Below are 16909 nucleotides of genomic sequence, written 5' to 3' on the forward strand. Positions count from 1 at the left end.
TATCACTGAGGCATCATGATGCACCCAGATAAAATGACTGACATTGAAGCACCCAAATCCTCAAACTGTGAAGGACCAAATGTTACCATGACGGTACCCTGCGTCACTTATTTGTTGGTACCATGACGCACCATTCCCGGGGGTCGGGGGGTGCGTCTTACAATTGATAGGTGCATTATAGTCAAAAGGCTGAGTACAATATCCTCATCCACCTCGAGTGTGGAGGGAGAAAAGCAAGAAGGCAAGAAGATAGACAAGAGCCAAAAGGTCAGATTTTATACAATATTGAGAGGTGAATTTAATAAATTTTCTAAATTTTATTTAAATGAGAAATCGCCACGATGATTATGATAAGGAAATATACAGGTAACATTTAATACTTTTGTAAAGAAAAAACTATTCATTTAGTGCACAAGTCTTTTAATGGAAAGTGCTCGATGGCTTGTATTGTTATGGGTACAAAGATGAACTGACAGAAGTTAATATTCATTTTTAACATATCGAGTTGAGTTATTGCTTCAAAATTTGTTAACTGTTTAAAAATTTAAGAAACTTAAAAAAAAATGTGATGTAGATTAAAGAATAGTTTCTCTTGTTTTTTCCCCCTGTCTTAACCAGCATTCTTACAGGTTCCAAAGGAATAAGAGGTCACATCTTCTGCAGTAGATACTATGACCAAGATATTGGTGCTGGCACAGGAAAATCTGGTAGAAAGCATGGCTATGGAAGTGATGTTCGAAAGTTGGTAGCGAATACCCTCGATTGGAAAACAGAAGATCCTTTCCATGTGATGAATAACATTATAATAAGCAATGTCCTGAAAGTTGTGAAAAGAGTGGAGAAAATTGTATGTGGACCAAGGCTGTGGACAGTCTTCGCTGAAATATTATAAAAGGGGTTCACTTCTGAACCCAAGTCAGAATACAGTTTTAGATCGGCTCCAGCATGCAGATGTATTAATAGAGATCGAGTTTTAGAGCTCCAGTAAGGTTACATTTATAATACATCAGTTTGCAGAGTTTATTTTATCATCTTCAGAGTACAGTCACAATTAGACTTCATGTATATTGGTCATCATCAACTTACTTACAATCATCTTCAATAAATGTATGAACTATACATCCTGCATTGCATTGTCCTCATTTAAGACTGGTTGAAAGTGCAATAGATTCCAACGACAACATAACATGGTGGAGATGCCCGTTTTCAGCGAGCGAGGAACTTCGACTCCAATTGATCAACCTTTTAACACAATAATTAGTACTGCATTTGAAGGAGACATATTCACCAATGAGGTTTCTGCTTATTCCTACAAGTTTTACAGAACTCAACCCAAAAACTACCTTCGATGACCACAGCTACCACAACTTCTAAGATCGATACTATAGACGGATGATATCAGACGGATGAACAGACAGAGGACCAGAAGGATGCTCTAGTCCCAATAAGTTTATCTTTACCTGATGGACGGACAGAACAGATTACATTGCCCATTATCACCCGATTCCAGCCCCTTTAGCAGCAAGAATATTTTGAATGATTTTTGGACTTTAGCTTAAACTTGATTTTGTTTACATTTTGCAAGCTTGTTTTTTTTTTCATTTGGATTTTGGTAAGTGAAACTTCTTATTTTCTACCTCGATACAAGTGAGAGGGAAAGAGTGTGTTAACCCTATACATGTCACGGGCCGTTTAGATTGGCCATGTGCTCGTGGCCAGGATGCACGGGCCGATTTGGGACGCCCATATTTCCATTGGCTGCTGCTCAGCAGCGATGTATCGTATGGGCTTGTAAGGCGAGCTATGATTGGTTGAAATAATATGGAATTAATAAAGTATTGTATCGAACCGGTGCCGAAGTTTATCCAATGAAATTGTGTGGTTTATTTCTCATGATTTTGCTCCCGAGGCATGAAAGTTGAATTCGGCCGATGATGCGTTGTTGTGTATAGTGCTAGTGCAGTGTGCTCGGCGCTGATCAGCTGTGTTGGGCGCTGATCAGCTGTGTTGTTATTGTCTGACGTGCCGTGTGATGATTAGCAGAAATCGATGTTTGAGTGGATGGAAATAAAGATAGAATGGGTGATATAGAGAATCCGTCGACTTCAACTGGTGAGCGCCATAATTTATTTGATACGTTTGCGATTCGTGATGTTGATGATACCCTGGATGGTTCAGATTTTGACTTAGATATTGATGAATCCGACGTGGATTTTGGCGATGGCGACGCGAGTATGGATAGTGACGCGAGCATGCAAAGTGCAAGTGGTAGCGACACGGAATCAGTGGCTAGGCCGGCCAGCCCGGCGGTTGATGGCCAAGTGAGCCGGTGGATTCCCGTTCAGCCCCCTGAACCTATGCGAGATGCAACAAACAAGCCGAGGTTTACAGTCAGGGAAGTTGGGCCTGGGAGAGCTACACTCCCCTCCAAAAGTTTGGGAACACCTGCATTCAGTATGTGCTTTTATATACTTGGTAGACTTTATTGATATTGAGGCTCATAGCATAGTTGAATTTTTGTTTTAAAGCGAAGATTATACAGCAGTGTAAATTTTGTTATTGATTCAAACAAATTTATACTCTCTTAAATGGCTGGCTACCAGTCAAGATGGCATTCTCTCAAAATGCTAACTTCTTTTATTACATGCAGTTATTGTAGTTATTCAGAGCTTTTACACTAAAACATGTGCAACTTCATTCATTTTTCCTTTTCCTAGTCAGAAGTCAGACACACAAATAAGATTAAACAATACTCAGTGTTTCACTGATATGGAAAATTTGATGGAATACTCGATGGGATCGAGATCTGGGGACTGGGGTGGCCAATCCATGATTTCCAGGACTTGCTTCTCTTCCTTTTTCTTCAAGTAGTCTTTGCATAGTCTTGACATGTGTTTTGGGTCATTGTCCTGCTGGAAAACAAATCCTTCTCTGATCAGGCGTTTCCCTGAAGGGATGGCCTTCCACTGTAGGATTGAATGATAGCCGTGCTGGTTGAGGATACCCTCTACTCTGTGCAAGCTGCCTACCTTTCCTGCACCAAAGCAACCTCAAACCATGACATTACCACCACCATGTTTCACAGTTGGCTTGATGCACCGGGGTAGCATCTTTTCTCTCTTTCGCCGTCTCACATAGGTACGTTGCTTGCTGCCAAACACCTCGAACTTTGATTCATCAGACCAAGAACCTTCTGCCACTGCTCCAAAGACCAGTCTTTATGCTTCCTAGCCCAAGCAAGCCTTTTCTTCCGGTTCTTTTCTTTGAGGAGTGGTTTCCTTGAAGTTACACAGCCCATCAGCCCTGCTCCACAGAGACGTCTTCTAACAGTTGAAGAACATACAGGCATCCCACGGGTGTTGTTGAGGTCAGCTGTAATTTGTGGGCAAGTCAGACAACGGTTGCGCAGACTGCTCACCCGAATGTATTTATCTTCAGCAGGAGATGTTGTTTTTGGCCTACCACTTCGTCTCCTGTTCCCATTAGACCCAGTGGCCTCTTTGCGTTTCAGGCTGTAGTGAACCGCATGGATACTGATCTTGAGTTTCCTGGCTATTTCTTGCACGGAGTAGCCTTCTTTCCTCAAAACTACAATTGACTGACGTGTTTCCAAACAAAGCTGTCTTGTCTTAGCCATTTTAATTTTGTGACTGACTTCTGACTAAGAAAACTGAATAGGCAAAATGAGTGAAGGTGCACTGGAATAAGTGTAAAAAACTCTGAATAACTTTTGAATTCATGAATTTCAAATTGCACTGATGTCTACTCCACTTCCATGTATTTTCTTTAAAGAAGGATTAGGCATTTGTCAAGTTCAGATGTTTTCCAGGATAAAGATGCAGATTTCCATAAATTAACTGTCTTATGAACAATACTGAGTAACAAATTCTGAGGACATCTGCTGAAACATTCACAAAATAATGGGAAGAATTTCAGAAAAGAACCCCAAACAGAACAATGTTAAAAGATATAAGCATTTTTTAGAGAATGCCATCTTGACTGGTAGCCTGCCCTCTTTGGCAGCTGCACGTCCCTTAAGAGCTTTGAATTTGTTTGAATCAGTGATAAAATGTACACTGGTGTGTAGCCTTCACTTTAAAATAAAAATACAGCTGTACTATGAGGCTTAACCTCAGTAAAGTTTACCAAAGTTCGAAAAAACACACACTGAAGGCAGGTGTTCCCAAACTTTTGGAGGGGAGTGTATGTAATTTGCTTTTGGTTTCATTGTGTATTATACCTTGCAAATTTATATTCTCAAGAATACTCAAACTGTAAAATGAAGCAATAAGAAAATGAAGCAATAAGAAAATGAAGCAATAACAAAAGAGATGTATTTTTACGCAAAATTTATTACATGACATGGTCACACAAATTTTATTCCACAACGGTCATAAAGAGTCAAATTGTAAAAAACTAATGTTTTTCTGAAAGCCAAATATATGTTCTAAAACATGAATATACATGTACTTTTTTTCCCATATGATATGTGTTTGAATGAGAAAACATGGTGCTCAGATGCATTACTGACAATGAATTAGTGAAATGGTGTATGAGGGCGCCCTTTGCTGACAGTGAGGGCGCCCTTCATTCGAAAATCATATCAAAAGATAGGAAATATCATAACCTTCAAAATGGTATATAATTTGTCATGTTTTCTATCAACTGAATATAATAAATCAAGAATTAAAATAAACCTCCTCAAGTTCCTGCATATAGCCCTGACATGCCCCATTTCCCCATGTGACACTTACAGGGTTAAAGTACGTGCATCTAATTCATTTAAATTGTCTTTTGCAATATCCCTAATTTATTTGTAGTTTTTCACTTGTACTTTAACTTTGTTAGGATATTCATAACAATATGTCTGTACATGTAGTTCCAAGACCCACCCCTCCCCTACGACAGACTGACTTTTTACCGAATAGATTTTCAGGTAATAGAATTGACTGTCACCTTTGCACAGCTCATTTTTTGACGTTTGAGGACTACTTAGATGCCCATGACTTTGCCCTGACTGTCCCTTCCCAATTCCCCAACATACTTCGGACGTTCAAAAGAAGCCTCCAAGGCCAAGCCAGACTTTGGATTGAGGGCCAAACTTTCACTACCTACCACAGACTGAAATCTTCCTTTATTGGAAGGTTTAGCGGAACAAAATTGACCTACGCATATGTTAGGGAATTTAATGAACTAACTATGACAACAGACGAAAGCGCAGAGATATATTTGCAGCGCGTTAGACAAGCAGCGGCGCACAGCGGCTATGGCGAAACACAGGTACGAGATAAAATCTTATCTTCTCTACCACCTAAATGCCGATCAGCAATAATAATGACTCTTCAAGAGACAGCGGGCAGCGATGAAATTGCGGCGAAAGCGGAATGTTTTCTTGACCTTAATGACTGCAGTGCTTCTCGGACTGTAGTAAGCTTTTCGACCCAGGAAGAATTATCCCAAATACGGGATGAAATTTACTCCTTAAAAATACAACATGACAAGGATGACAGACGAAACCGACCTCACAGCCGAGATCGCACATGGTGAAGCGGCATTCGCAAATGCAGCCCCTACTGTAAACACAACTGCCCCTCCAAACGTCCCAACCATGATTTGTACACACCTCCTAGACCACTTACTACTAGAGTGAATAATTTAGTAGCCGGACATATTTTGAAACAAGAGGTAGACAAAATCATGGAGTTAATAAAGAGAAAGATCATTAGGGATTAGAATTTGCTAATTGATATGAGAACTTTGAATACTGAACAAGAAACCTAACCATTTTATAAGCCAGCCTATTCTGAACCCAAGTCAGATTACACTTACTACTAGAGTGAATAATTTAGTAGCCGGACATATTTTGAAACAACAAGAGGTAGACAAAATCATGGAGTTAATCAAGAGAAAGATCTTTAGGGATTAGAATTTGCTAATTGATATGAGAACTTTGAAGACTGAACAAGAAACCTAACCATTTATAAGCCAGCCTATTCTGAACCCAAGTCAGATTACAGTTTTAGATCGGCTCCAGCATGCAGATATATTAATAGAGATCCGAGTTTTAGAGCTCATGTATATTGGTCATCATCAACTTTATACTTATAATCATCTTCAATAAATGTATGAACCATACATCCGGCATTGCATTGTCTTCATTTAAGACTGGTTGAAAGTAAAGTGCAATAGATTCCAACGACAACATAACAAAATCAGCGACCCAAGTGTAGTACTGCCAGACTTTACGTGGAGTTAGAATTGGAAGATTAAAGAGGAGGAGGATGCCGTGGCACCATCATTCCTGGACGACACGCTGGCATGGATCAATATACAGAATAGAGGTGGCCTATTTAATGTTACTGATGATGTTTTCAGATTTTGGGGAGCATTAGTGAGGGTCACAACGTCCTGTTTTTATGGGTCCCCATAAATGATAATATATTTCTAACAATATTTTTTCTAATTTTTCTTTCTTTCTCCATCGGAGAGACAAGCTCTTCAGGACCCAAGAGGGAATAGGGATGTCATTATCAAACCAGGTGACAATGGTTCAGCAGTAGTAGTTCAATCCAAACAGAACTATCTTCCTGAAGGTCACAGGCAACTGAACACAGAAACGTAGAGGAAAACTATATTTTAAACAAAGTGAAAAAGAGCAGTGAAGAACACAAATGACCCTAAAAGACATAAATTTACTAATTCCTAGTATATCTGAATGCCCACAAATATACTTTCTACCTAAAATACACAAAGTCCACAACTCAGGAAGACCAATCGTTTCAGGATGCTCTGGCCCGACTGTTCAGATATCTTGTTTTCTTGACACAATATTATGTCCATTAGTATACTATACTAAATCCATCACAATTCCTGAGACACATCTCCAGAATCTGTTCAAAGGGCCTAGTTCCTATAATAAGTCACTTTTCACTTTTGCTTATAACAAGGCACTAGAACACACGTTAGTAATTTACTGTCTGTCTGTAGAGACATTTGCTCCGAAACGGTGTAATAAACACAAAAGCTGCGAAAACAACTTGGTTTCCTGCGTCATTCTTCAATTTGACAGATTTCATCACACTGTTCCATAATCTCAACTCAAGAGGGTCTGGTAGAAGCAGACTTATATGCATCCTGCACATGATAGAAGCCTTAAAAGCTAAAGAAGATTCAGACTATTTTGGTTAAAAAAAAGAGTTCTGGGAAGATGTGGCTACACGTCAAATGTATCCACGTAGAAAAATAAATTCAGCGATGAAAATGCTACAAATAATTTGGTCAGAAAACAGAGGCAATAGTAATGTGAAGTTTTCAGAATCAAGGAATAGAGATAATTATCACTCGAATGAACAATTCTCAACAACACGTAATGAAACAACATACTGTATAAATTACGTAAAAAGAAGTACAACGATACCTTGCAATACATGCAATGTGTGGGTTGCACAAAGTGGCACCACAACCAGTGTTTCCAAATCCCTTCTCTAAAGAGTGGTCGCTGTGTTAAATTTTTATGCGGTATTGATAGCTGTAATGATTGAAAAAATATAAGAAACCCCTAGAAACAGAGAGAAAAGGGAAGGTATTGATAAGAAAAATAAATCAGATTTTGCATCTACACGAGAACAGAGGCAGAAACAAATATTGAAAATAAGGAAGTGAAACAAATTGCTACGTCTGCAGCCTCTTTCTTTCTTGTCACACCTATAATACTAATACGAGGCTATGGCAAGCAATTTGTCAGTTTGTCAATCAAAAAATTAGTTCACCACTAAAAGAAAATAATATCCTGGAAAATCCAATACATAAATTGATAAAAAGGCAAAACCTGTTTATTCCCTAATTTAAAATAATAATTTTTTTTATTGAAAAACCCTGTTACTCAAGCAGAAAAAAAAAATGTATAAACTTTTCGAAAAATCAAGCGAAAAATTAAGTTTACCAAGAAAATCTGTTTATCTGGAATATTCTGGGTGATAAACTTAATTTTTATCTGTTTTCCAAGTGAAAAAAAAAAAAAGTTTTATTTGTTACCACAACAAAACACATTTTGTCTCTCCTCTACTATGCTGGCAAGACAAAAATAGTACCATATGAACAAAACGTAAAAAAAAAAAAAAAAGAATTGGTTGATTTCAATTTCAATATGAAAGCACGTGTAGCCTACATCTTGTCAGCAACAAGCCAAAAGACCTTCAGCTAATAGTCCTATCCTAAGGACCAGGTAATGTGGACTGGTGCCTTACCTACAGGCAGCATTGCACTGATTTGATTCCAACGCAGGTCTCCAGACCATTTGCTTTACCATTCATTTTCCTCCATCGCAGGTCGATGATACGTATACCCTGAGGATCCTGCAGGATGTCCATCGATGATCCTTCGACTGACCCGCTCCTTGTGCCACGTCATCAGCCGGGAGGATAGTAAATCATTTGGCAATCCTCAAGAATTATCAGGTGATGGCTTCGTTCCATGATCCACCCAACTCTTATCTAGAAGAGAAGAGAATGGACAGAATATATGAGACAGGGAAGGGGTATGTCCCTTGCCACCAGAGCAACTCAAGCAATGAAAACACTTATATCACCCTCTAGCTTGTCGTTCAGGTGTCAAAATACTTAATAGTAGTTTTCTGCATTCATATACCCTGACAAAGGTGATAGAAAACTGATTACTTAATAGCTGTTCAAATTTATGGATCCCTTTGGACCTAATCATAACATACTTCATTAATTTTCAATTTGTGAATGACCTACAACAATCAAATCTACATAGAATGTTTTTAAGTGGAGCAAGCCTCATAGTCTGTTAGGTTAACAAGGGCATTTACTAGTAATTTTTTTAAAGTAATGATATTCAAATCCTCAAATTGTTTTTAAGTGGGGCAAGCCTCTGACAGTCCTTCGGGTTAACAAGGGCATTTACTAGTAATTTTTCAAAAGTGATGATATTCAAATCCTCCTAACAATCAGGTATACCTCATAGTTTTCCTCGGCTCTTTTATAGCAATTGTGTTTGGAAATTGGGGCCTGTTTAATAAAGCTGTTCGTAAGTTAAGAGCGACTTTCAGAACGACTAGTGATCCTTTCTTACGCGCTTAACCATCGCCAATGAACATACCATTTATTACAAGAAAGGATCACCAGTCGTTCTTAAAGTCGCTCTTACCTTACGAACAGCTTTATGAAACGGCCCCCAGGTCCTACAAAGGTTTATAATTGATCCAAGCATACTAAACAATCTATCAATGTCATCATTTTTAATACAGTAATTACATGCAATGTCCCTAAAGAAACAAATAAAAGTAGACTGATTTGTGAAGAATATAATGCATGTATGAGTATACAGCATATTCAGACAAATGAGACATGTGTATGCTTTATGATGGAATCGCCGACTTCCCAAGTTCTGTACTGACCGCACAGAAACGTTGTCTGCGCTAACAATGCGCTAACAGAGGCCCTGTTACAACCGGAAATGTGGCAGCGATGTCCAATGTTACAACAATGCATTACTTACACATTGAAATAAATGTTTTTAACTTCACAATCTGAAAGATGTGACTGGGCTTACTGTTCGTGCTCTGTTAGGCTAACAACGTTTCTGTGCGGTCATTGCTGATTGATCAGATCAATCTTGGTAAGGAGCACTGAAGGATACTTACATTGAGGAAGCTCTGGATGTGCTTTCAGATACTCCTTACTATGATGCTTTACTGCACCATGATTCATCTGAAACTGACACAGCGCCCTCAATGGTTTGGCAAGGATCTAAGAAAAAGTATAAGAATATGCATTTTTACATATAGCAAACTTCATCTAGCAATTTTCTATTCCAAGGGGAACAAGATAAACAAAAATGAAAGAATTAGAAAGTTTGGAGTGTCATAGTGCCAAAACGGTCAATATTAAAAATATAGACATCAAGAAAAAAAAAGTACAGGTGGCCATCATGTAATGGCTTAGCATAAATCGTTTCTCTTTAATAAAACTTACATTATATGGGCTTTCATTTGTGTTGCTTCAGCAACTATGTTACCATGACATGGTCTGATGAAGCATGCAGCCTCGCAAATGAAAGCTTACCAAAGACAGGTGAAAAAAATAATTTTTTTCCTCATCTTGAAGGTTCAAGGTTCAACTCTGAACTATTTTATTAAAATCATTTTATAGTTAAGGTTTGAGCTTCTGAAATGATGAGAAAGGTTAGGTTTACTAGAGCATGTGGGTCATGTGGTCTAGTGGTTAGAGCATTAGACTCATGACTGAAAGGTTGCGAGTTCAAATCCCGAGCCCTGCCAAAATCTCCACTTAACCAAAAAGGCCCGAGAGTAATTTCTGTCATCTACAACGGTCAGTCACTATGACTGATTAACCCAGACATAAAAATGTTTCATATGTGACCTACCACCCCAAAACCACCAATAAGTCGCCAGGTAAGGTTCTCTGTAAATAGCCAAAATAGTAATTTAGTCTCCAAAAACCAAAAATTAAAAAAATAGCTTATCTGAAAAAGCAATTCTTCTTCTTCATACTATGAAAACTTGAAGTTGTGAAGTTGAATAAAAGAAAAGATACAAGAGTTTCTTGGACACTACTTTTTCGCACTGCTTGGAAGTTTCACTGATATTACACAGTAGGCCTATGCATATCTCATGCTTGAGTGAACCTCAAATTTCGAACCTTGTTTTCTCCTTATTTTTTAAGCTCTTGCTGAATTTCCTCTGCATTCAATCAAGTACATCTACTTGTAACGGTCACTGTTGGTCAATTTCAATATATTATATATAATTTCAAAGCTTAGGAAATGAATTTTCAAGTTCAATAATATTCATTTTAGTTGTTTTATTGTTGGTTTTGGGGTGGCAGGTCACATATGCAATTGGTGTTAATACCAGCTTGGCATTGATGCAGCAGAAAGCTGCTTTGCTGAGTTCCCGCACGTGTGTTACCTCTACAGAAACAGAGCATAGCTTAGAATCAAAAGATATTTGCAACACAAAGATGAGACTTACTTCTCTGATCTCCGGGTTCCTCTCCAGCACAGAGAGTGCTATAGCAGCCGATTCCACTGTGCAAACTGTAGTATTGGTTGGCTGGGTACGAATGGTATACTCACTGGAACCGGAGTTTGTAAATTGCACCTAAAACAGTGGATAAAATATTCAATATATGATAATAATGTCTCACTTTTCTACCCAAGGTAGCTATTTCAGTTCATATTATCTGTTCTCCTAGTGTGAGTGTGCCCTACATAACATGATGTTCTTATTACCCTTCTCCGTTCTCAAATGCTGAGAGCCTGGTAAGGCAAAAAGCCCCATTGTTAAAGTCTTTGACCAGTAGGCCTATAAGTTTGCCTTGGATTTCCAAACGATATCTGGAAATGAGAAATTGACAGTGAAACCACCTAACACTAACCAGATAATCATTAATGGTATTTAAACACATGACCCTCTGATTGACAAGGCGATAGTCAAAACCACTACACCACAAAACTTTTAAAGCTATGCTTTGCTCCAGCCTCAAATCATAGAATGAAATATAATGTAACTCACTTGTTGAGGTATTTGGAACATTGCATTGGACTTGAACATACTGGTAGCCTGGTGCCAAGTCCCATCCATGACGAGAATGTTGTAACCCTTGCTATGGCCATTCATGCTAGGTGGTGGAACAGGAACTTTGCTGATATCCATAGCATCGGGGCCTGGAAACAAGACTATCGTGTTGGGACTGGAGCACACTTTGGCCAACTCTGGATAGCTAGAGATATCATGAAAAACAATGACTGATTATGAAATCTAGATGAGGTCTAAATTTGGGTGGAGTCGAAGTTGGCGGTCCACCGGTGACCAACCGATGCTGCCAATTACATGTGTAATTTCTTCCAGACCGATAAATTCTGAGTCACCAAACACTATGAGAATATCAAGTACTTTAATCAAGACAGATCTACATTTCCTTTAAATAATGTACCAAATCTTTCACATCATAATCTATGTTATTTTAAACCTTTGATAATCAACCTAGTAGAGCATGTGATCTAAATAAATATGTATGTCTCAAATCGAGCTCTACATTTATATGAATGATTATTGGATGTAAATTATTGTTAAATAATTAGGATTTGAAAAGATTCTATGGTCATACTAAAAATATTGGCAATGTCAGCAAAGTTATATTATGTTCATATGGAAGTATTAATACTGTCTTTATTTTTATTCTTATTCCATCTCTATTCTTTGAACGTCTCCGAGAAAAGAAACACAATGCGCATGCGCAATTGATGACATATTTTCCATTCATGAATTCAGAGCTCAACTGGATTTTTAAGCACAAACAAGCTTCTAATTAATGGGAATAAATATCAAACATAATTTTCTCTGCTTTGTCATGTAAAATGATATTTCATGGTGATATTACGATTGTGAGAAGAGTTTCTATACATTGATGTTTGAGAATTAATCCTTTCATGATTTTTTTTTTGAGACAAGTGAATTTGTGATGTCCGTCATCAAAAATGGAAACGAAATACATACGTTTCACATCAAGCTCTAATTCCTATTACTGATTATCATATGCAAATTATTGTTAAAATATTATGATTAAATAATGTTCTATGGTCATAAGAAATATTGTTAACGAAAGCAAGGTTTATTTTACGTTGATCACGTCATAATTTTCTGGTTTGATTAATGCACAGTGTGCATGCGCTATCAATGACGATAAATTCCATTCATGAATTCATTGTGCATAAATTATCTCAGCACAAACAGATGAGTGAGACTAAAAAAAAGATCAAAATAAACTTCAAATTAATGGCAAATAGGCATTATTATTACACAATAGGTTTCATTTAGGGGGAATATAGATCAAGTAAAAAGGTAAGTTATACATTACTGTTTATTTTGATGATTGTGTGTACCAAACTAAACAGTCGTATTTCTTTCCTTCACAGTTCACACTGTCTTTTTTTTTTAAATCCATGCACCGATTTTACCAAATCTGTACCGGCGCTCGATGACATCGACCTAACACCGATTTTAACATTGATTCGATTCAGGCTTTCCAGGCACTAGTAAAAAGCAAAAATGGGTACCTTTTTTCTGAGAATCTTTTTCCTCTTATGACCTGACATTTTCCAGGAGGTAGGCAAGCAGAAAGAATGGGCACTGTCCGTAGCAACCGCTTCTCTTCATTTGGATGCTGGATGATGTACAGACATGACTCAATAGGAATCCTCTCCTTAGGGAAGAACGGACAAAGTCCAACGCTCACTGGTCGACTGTAAAAGAAATAGGACGTGGACAGTTACGATGGGATAGTAATTATTCAATGTTGATTGAAGATATATGAATCAGGGTCGCCGGAGAATGCGCTAGGTTTTCCAGGAGGTAGGCAAGCAGAAAGAATGGGCACTGTCCGTAGCAACCACTTCTCTTCATTTGGATGCTGGATGCCTGGATGATGTACAGCCATGACTCAATAGAAATCCTTTCCTCGGTCATTCCATGTCAAATCAAAGAATCTGCCGTTATCTCTAAGATTTTTGTAAAACTTTGGGAACCAATTGGAAAAATGGCTAGAACCCAAATATTTTCACTAAAATCCACTTAATCAGTGAGATACAGGCTAACAAACTTTGGACTAATTAGCATGATGTTGCAAATTCAAATGGCCATATCTCTAAAAGTATAACACCTAGAGAGCAGGTTTTGGTGTAATTTTCAAGGTATTTTCATGCCCTATAAATTTGTCTGGCAACATTTTCCTACCTCTCCAACTACTAAAAAGTTATTACAAAATATAAACTTCAATCGTGAATAAAAAAAAGGGATCCTTCAAATTTCCTCAAATTCATCCCAGAGGTACCTTATGATGTCAAGAAGCTTCCACATAAGTTCTGTGATGGAAATTCCAATAGTTTCTGAGATATGAGCAATAGTGTACATGTACGTATGGCATATAGGTTCGAAAATCAGCATTTGTCATGTATTATTAGTGGTGGGCTATAGAATGTTGGATGTTTCAGATCACAGAGAGGACCAGCTCCAGAGATGCAGCTTGTGCTCCTGAGCATTTCAACACCTTTTTCAGAAAAATCGGTCAACATGACCCCCCCTTGACGAACTTCGCCACTACGCGACTGCAAGAAATTTTTTTACCTCGCCACTCGATGACCTTTAACTTGCAAGCCTTGCGCATCTTTTGAGACCAAATTTGCGATGCCCGGGTACACGTTTTAAAATTACGCAACATCTTCTACATGTACAATGTAAGTGCATGTCAGACCCAAAATTGCTCAAAAACGTGATTCCGTGTACAAAGTCAATGCAAATTGGGCTAAGTCTACTGTAAAAGTGGAAATTTTCGCGGCAAGATAGGCGAACGCAAATTTAAAAACACGCAAATTTATGAGCATCTATTTTAATGCAAGTTTTGAACCACGGTTCAATTGCGTGGATCTTTTTGGCAAAAAACTGCATAATTTGACCTATAGAGGGTGACATTTAAGCAAGCAAGCTTGAGTTCCAAAATCATATGCATCGGGAGAATTTGTTCCAATGCTATCATTTTTTATAAGTCGCAGATCGGTATTTATATCATGATTTTGCTTGAAGTATAAGTTGCTTTTGCTGTTTGATTGGTGAGGGATTACACCTGTTCAGTTTATTTAAGAAGATGTCTTGTCGATCACCCAGGTTTGATTGATCCCATTCACTTTGAACAGCCGCAATCCCCCGGTCCTTACGTGGTGCTCGCCGTCCATGGCATACCAGGCCAGCAGCGCCTCCATTTTGCCTTCCCCGATGTCCGCCCCGCAAAGAAAGGTTGCGCTAGCTCACGATTCAGGGTTCCCGGCTTTTCGAGAAAACAGAATTCCCTGATTTTTCCCATATGAAGTTAAAAAATTCCCTGATAATCATTTAAACTCATTCCCAGGTTCGCATGTTTTCTAAGTTGTTACCATGAATTAGGCCTACACAGGTACATATATTTTCAGTGTAAAAACAATGTAAAACTAAGTTGGTACTATTATAACAGCACTGAAGACGATGTGCTCAAGTACCTTGCATGCAACAGATGTTAGAGAAATGGGTCTATAGTTGCCTGGTCTTTTCACCTTTCTTGAAGATGGGCGTTACATTAGCTACTCGCCAGTCATCAGGGATGATTCCTTGGTCAAGCGAGGTTTGATAAGGCAACGTAAAGATTGGTGTAAGTTCCAAGGCCAATTCTTTTAAAAGCCTAGTAGGTATAAGGTCAGGCAGGACCCATGAACATCCAGTTATAAATGTACGATACGTATGTGCCGCGGTTGAGACCCCCTTTTTCAGCCTAAATTTCTCGCTCCAGAAAGCGCCCGTTATAATCTACTTAGCCGGTAAGAGCGGCGAGCTCGATCAGCGCCGGAGCCCTTATGTCGGCCCGCCGAAGCTAGCTTGCGCTGGCCAGATACGAATCTAGACAGTAAGATGCGCGCGTTTTTTTTAACATAGCCGCTACCTATACCGATTACGCCTACGTTCTAAAAAGTAATGAATTCCAGAGACCCCCATTTTTTATGTGGTCCGTTCCAGAGCATTGCATTTTTAGCAATCGTTGATCCAAGAGCCGCTCCGGAGACCCTCATTTTAAGATCAAGATTTAGTTCCAGGGCCCCCTATTTTCGAGTTGGCGCGGCACATAGGTATCATGTTATATAATTTGAGTACCCCCCCTAGTCACTGGACTGTGTCTGACCACATGCCTGCAACTGACTGCATAGATCACCTTATACAGATTGAGGTTGATAATGATAATTGATATGCAACAAAATATAGAGTCGGACTGACTGCCATGCCCATGCTTTCGACTTTTGGGCTGATAAAAATTCCTTGATTTTTCCCTCATTTGACTTTGAGGTAGGCCTAGCCTATTCTCTATCAAATTCCAAAAAAGTAAAATAGTTTTCCCTGATTTCCCTGATGGGCTGGGAACCCTGTGTGATTGGATATTGCCTTATTGGATCAAATACGGATTTACGCAGCTTTTTAATTACATTATCATTAGAGCTAGAAGAATAATAATTAATATGAATATGACTGAGATTGAGAATATACAATTTCGTTGCTGAAAAAAACATTCACAGATGGGGATGGAAGTGACTTTGTGATTATGGAGTGTGCAGCACGAATTCAAGAACCTTCGAATATGTTTTGAAGCCACCAAGCGCGAAAAATTAATCCCGCGAAAGTAACGGCGTTTACAGTACTTGCCCTGCGCCCTTCCGCCACCAGCCGGCCGGCCTGGCCTTGGGTACCGTACCACCGATAGCCTTGGCTTAGGCTTAGCCCCCATTCTAATTCCTTGCCCTCGGCGCGGCAGTTCAGGCCAGCATTAAAATGTAGGTCTACCAACTTACAGACAACGAGAACAGGTATCTCTTTTTGTCGGAGGATCAATAGGCAACCCAGCAAATCCTTCAAAAACTGTCTGTTCACCGTCATTATTATCTTTAAATGGAAAATTGGCGGCAAATTCGTCCTCCATTTTACGACAACTTCTTCTTTTTAACGAGCACGCCGTGGTATATACTGTCGAGCGAAACGACAAACAAAAAAGGAAAAGGATATTGTGTATCAGCGAAAGATGCAGTGTTTCCTCGATCCTCAGGCTCAGGCCAATAATTTTTACCTGGGATTGAATCCCGAGATTGAATATTAAAATTTGTTATCTATCAATAATAAAGCTAGCCTTAAATAGGCCTCTTGATATAGAAATCAACGATATTATGATTTTTGTTTGGTCTACACACTAATAACAATTCACAATTATACACAATTTCTGACGAATTGAGGTACAGTATGTGCTCGCATTATTTGATTCGTGAGATATGAAAAGTCCTTGAATTTTTTTTCACGTCA

The 16909-nt window shown here is 38.6% G+C and overlaps 2 protein-coding genes across 3 annotated transcripts; both read right to left on the reverse strand.

The window, feature by feature from the left end:
• Nucleotides 1-330: 330 nt before the first annotated feature.
• On the reverse strand, nt 331-16602 carry LOC129261796 (tRNA-uridine aminocarboxypropyltransferase 2-like). 2 transcript variants are annotated; one of them, XR_010293629.1, is made up of 7 exons: nt 16408-16602; nt 13102-13287; nt 11558-11765; nt 11015-11143; nt 9665-9770; nt 7557-8492; nt 331-2425 (listed from the first exon to the last, which is right to left on the reverse strand). XR_010293629.1 is itself a non-coding variant. In XM_054899833.2 (6 exons), the coding sequence occupies exons 1-6, from the start codon at nt 16533-16535 to the stop codon at nt 8443-8445; spliced, it is 807 nt and encodes a 268-aa protein (XP_054755808.2). In that variant the 5' UTR covers nt 16536-16602; the 3' UTR covers nt 4339-8442. The 2 variants fall into 2 exon arrangements, 1 of the variants encoding a protein (XP_054755808.2); XM_054899833.2 differs by lacking the exon at nt 331-2425 and having other exon boundaries at nt 4339-8492.
• On the reverse strand, nt 3131-3637 carry LOC135154099 (uncharacterized). Its single transcript, XM_064099332.1, has one exon. The coding sequence runs from the start codon at nt 3635-3637 to the stop codon at nt 3131-3133; it is 507 nt and encodes a 168-aa protein (XP_063955402.1).
• Nucleotides 16603-16909: the final 307 nt, after the last annotated feature.

The sequence above is a fragment of the Lytechinus pictus genome, chromosome 5, assembly GCF_037042905.1.
Source record: "Lytechinus pictus isolate F3 Inbred chromosome 5, Lp3.0, whole genome shotgun sequence".
Taxonomy (NCBI): Eukaryota; Metazoa; Echinodermata; class Echinoidea; order Temnopleuroida; family Toxopneustidae; genus Lytechinus; species Lytechinus pictus.

Bases quoted from the DNA above. Each gene is read 5' to 3' on its own strand.
- LOC135154099 (XM_064099332.1), bottom strand. From the start codon at position 3,637: ATGGCTAAGACAAGACAGCTTTGTTTGGAAACACGTCAGTCAATTGTA.
- LOC129261796 (XM_054899833.2), bottom strand. From the start codon at position 16,535: ATGGAGGACGAATTTGCCGCCAATTTTCCATTTAAAGATAATAATGAC. The intron at 13,288-16,407 runs GTAAGTTGGTAG...TTTCTTTTACAG, and splicing joins GATACCTGTTCTCGTTGTCT to TCGACCAGTGAGCGTTGGAC. The intron at 9,771-11,014 runs GTAAGTCTCATC...ACTTTTTCTTAG, and splicing joins GGAACCCGGAGATCAGAGAA to ATCCTTGCCAAACCATTGAG.